The sequence below is a fragment of the Drosophila innubila genome (assembly GCF_004354385.1).
Source record: "Drosophila innubila isolate TH190305 chromosome 2L unlocalized genomic scaffold, UK_Dinn_1.0 4_B_2L, whole genome shotgun sequence".
Taxonomy (NCBI): domain Eukaryota; kingdom Metazoa; phylum Arthropoda; class Insecta; order Diptera; family Drosophilidae; genus Drosophila; species Drosophila innubila.
The window spans coordinates 11,657,952-11,660,702 of record NW_022995372.1 but is presented as its reverse complement, the minus strand read 5'-3'; the positions used below and the strand labels follow the sequence as shown (position 1 = coordinate 11,660,702).

Below are 2,751 nucleotides of genomic sequence, written 5' to 3'. Positions count from 1 at the left end.
GCCAAATATCGATAAGTACCTGCGATAAATTAGCAACACTGAAATTTGACAGGCACAGCGACACGTACATTTTGACCATCTCTAATTCCGTCTTTTTGGGTATTCTTTCCTATTCAAGATGGTAGGTGTTTAGATTGTGCTCAGCGAAAATCGTGAAGCATCCGTGTTAATAATTCTTAAAATGTAATTGAAATACTAACATTTCGCACAATGATTTGCTGTGCGTGTTTTGAACCAAATATTTCACGAATGTGCGTACTTTAAATACATTCTATTTGCTTTGCAAAATTTCGTGTTTCGGCGTCGAGTCTTTGTTGCTGGTCCCGTTGTAATCAAGAATCAAAAATAATGTATACATTGTACTTTTTCAGGTGAATGTACCTAAACAACGTCGCACCCTGTGCAAAAAGTGCAAGTGCCACAAGCTGCACAAGGTAACGCAGTACAAGAAGTCCAAGGAGCGCAAGGGCGCTCAGGGCAGAAGACGTTACGACAGGAAACAGCAGGGTTTTGGTGGTCAAACTAAGCCCATCTTCAGGAAGAAGGTGAGCACGATATTACGGGATATGGGATTTGTTAAATAAAATAAACTGAGCACTTCCAGTAGACCGGGATTGCCGCAATTTCAATCGGCCGTCTGGTGGACAGAGGGTGCAAAAGAAATCTATATATTTATTTTACCTGGTTCGGTGCGGCCATTAAAGGTAGCGGTACTGCTTTTTCAATAGCGTGCCTGATCCGCCAGCTTCAAACAAATCAATAACTTTGGAACTATGTTATTTTATTGGCCTTTCGTAGAACTAAATTGCCTCGCTTGAGCATTCGGCTTTTTGGTGGGAACAGATTGTTGCCCAAAGTAAATGCAAGTGTCATGGTGCGGCCTGTCAAGGCAGCTGTTCAGCTCCGTTTCAGAGCGTTCCCGAGCCTGCACTAGCAAACAAATTAATAGATATATAATGAATATGCAACAAGTTACCGACGTGTACTAACTCTATTTACTTTCTTTCGTCTCTATATAGGCTAAGACCACCAAAAAAATTGTGCTGCGTATGGAATGCACCGAATGCAAGTACCGCAAGCAGACACCCCTGAAGCGTTGCAAGCACTTCGAGTTGGGAGGCGACAAGAAGCGCAAGGGACAGATGATTCAGTTCTAAGCTGCCGATCACCGATGGTCAATCCGCATCTAACCCGCTCTTTTCTCTAATGAAGTGTTTTTAAGTTGTTTTCATCGACTGCTTTTCATGCCGTTCCCAAAAGGTGTGCAACAAGTGGAAAATAAAACAAATTAGACGTAAATTTAAGCAAATGTGTTTAATTTAAAATGGTAGCATTCGCACGAACGCTATATCACAATAGGTGCTGTCCACAGGATTCGACTACTCGATCACGCCGTCCTCAAGTATTGAATCTGGTTTGCTGCAATGTAAATTAACAGACTCGGTAACAGAGCTCTTAATTCGAAGAATATCCAACTCACTCTAGCACTTGCGGTTCCAGACCCTCGGACAGCATTTTCTGTTTCACAGCAGGCGCTGGCACGCCCACATGTAGCATTTTGAAAAACTTTTTATATCGAACATCTTCGCAGGCACGCACTCGTTTGGTCTCAACTTTAGCTGGAGCCACTTCCTCTGCTGGCGTCTCTTTCTCCTCCACAACAATGTTCGCTGCGATCGTTGCCGAGCTTTTGGCAGTGTCCACTTCGTTGTCTAGGGGAATTGAAGCAAGCTTCGCCTCTAGTATAATTAAGGCAGCTTCGGTTCTTTGTAGCTGACGTTCCAATTGGACGAATTTTGTCTCACAGTTCAAAGCGAATTCATTGAGAAACGTACATGTGTTTATCAGAAAATGGTTAACAAAGGCAAGTATACGCTTTTGATTAAGCGGTGGTATCTGTGTTTTGTCCACTTCTCCCTTAAATGTTGCACTTGCTTCCATTGTTATTATTTATTTTTAATATATTAGTCGATTACTAAATATAAAAAGCTACTTGCCCCATTAGAGCGATAACGATAAATGATAATATCGAAAAGCGACCACCATGTTCAGTGCTGTAAATATACAAAAAAAAGTGCTGTAAGGAAAGCTCTTGAAGGAAACGAACTTTTTGCTTTTAAATATTTTATTTATTTGGTTTTATTATATCTTAACATGAATTGTGTGGAGTTCTTTATGTTTATTTGTTGTTTAAGTATTATATGTACGTTTTTTCAATTTATTATAAAAGTATGTATATATATTGGTTTTTCTTCGTAATTTTATTTCAGTTAATATGCATGAATTTTGTTTGGATTTTTAATTTCTATATGTATAAACTTATGTGCTGGGGACTGGGATCTTTCCTATATGCTGAAATCTACAATGAACGTTTTACGACTTAATGGTTTTAATATCATAATGCGCATGCAGTTATAGTTATTTTCTCGAATATGATTTAAATTTTGTGCGCTTCTTTTTTTGTTGTATGTTTGCATGTCGATCGCATGAAAATTATAAAATATAGACACACATGTTTACAAATGGTTTTATTTATTAGTTTTTTTTTCCTTGCAAAACGAAACGCATTCGTGTTGTTGTTGTTGAAAAATATGGCAGTGGATTTTCGAACGGTACAAAAATAAAAATCATGATTTGACCTTTTATTTCTTGTTATAAAATGTAAAAATGAAAATGCCGCCAGCAGCGAAATCTCTTTAAATGAAAAGGCAACAAAGGATTGGTTGAACTGGCTTTTGATTCTGTTTCGAT

At 38.4% G+C, this 2,751-nt stretch overlaps 2 protein-coding genes across 2 annotated transcripts; one reads left to right on the top strand and one right to left on the bottom strand.

Moving 5' to 3' along the window:
• Positions 1-23: 23 nt before the first annotated feature.
• Positions 24-1,304, top strand: LOC117782184 (60S ribosomal protein L44). Its single transcript, XM_034619186.1, has 3 exons — positions 24-121; positions 372-545; positions 1,020-1,304. The coding sequence occupies exons 1-3, from the start codon at positions 119-121 to the stop codon at positions 1,155-1,157; spliced, it is 315 nt and encodes a 104-aa protein (XP_034475077.1). The 5' UTR covers positions 24-118; the 3' UTR covers positions 1,158-1,304.
• LOC117782183 (WASH complex subunit 3) lies at positions 1,296-1,985 on the bottom strand. Its single transcript, XM_034619185.1, has 2 exons — positions 1,481-1,985; positions 1,296-1,419 (listed from the first exon to the last, which is right to left on the bottom strand). The coding sequence occupies exons 1-2, from the start codon at positions 1,939-1,941 to the stop codon at positions 1,380-1,382; spliced, it is 501 nt and encodes a 166-aa protein (XP_034475076.1). The 5' UTR covers positions 1,942-1,985; the 3' UTR covers positions 1,296-1,379.
• Between the last annotated feature and the right edge of the window lie 766 nt (positions 1,986-2,751).

What these genes read in the sequence shown, in the direction of transcription:
- LOC117782184 (XM_034619186.1), top strand. An exon ending in AGCCCATCTTCAGGAAGAAG is followed by an intron (nt 546 to 1,019) that starts GTGAGCACGATA and finishes GTCTCTATATAG; the next exon opens with GCTAAGACCACCAAAAAAAT.
- LOC117782183 (XM_034619185.1), bottom strand. Translation starts at nt 1,941, where the DNA reads ATGGAAGCAAGTGCAACATTTAAGGGAGAAGTGGACAAAACACAGATA. An exon ending in CTGGAACCGCAAGTGCTAGA is followed by an intron (nt 1,420 to 1,480) that starts GTGAGTTGGATA and finishes TTTACATTGCAG; the next exon opens with CAAACCAGATTCAATACTTG.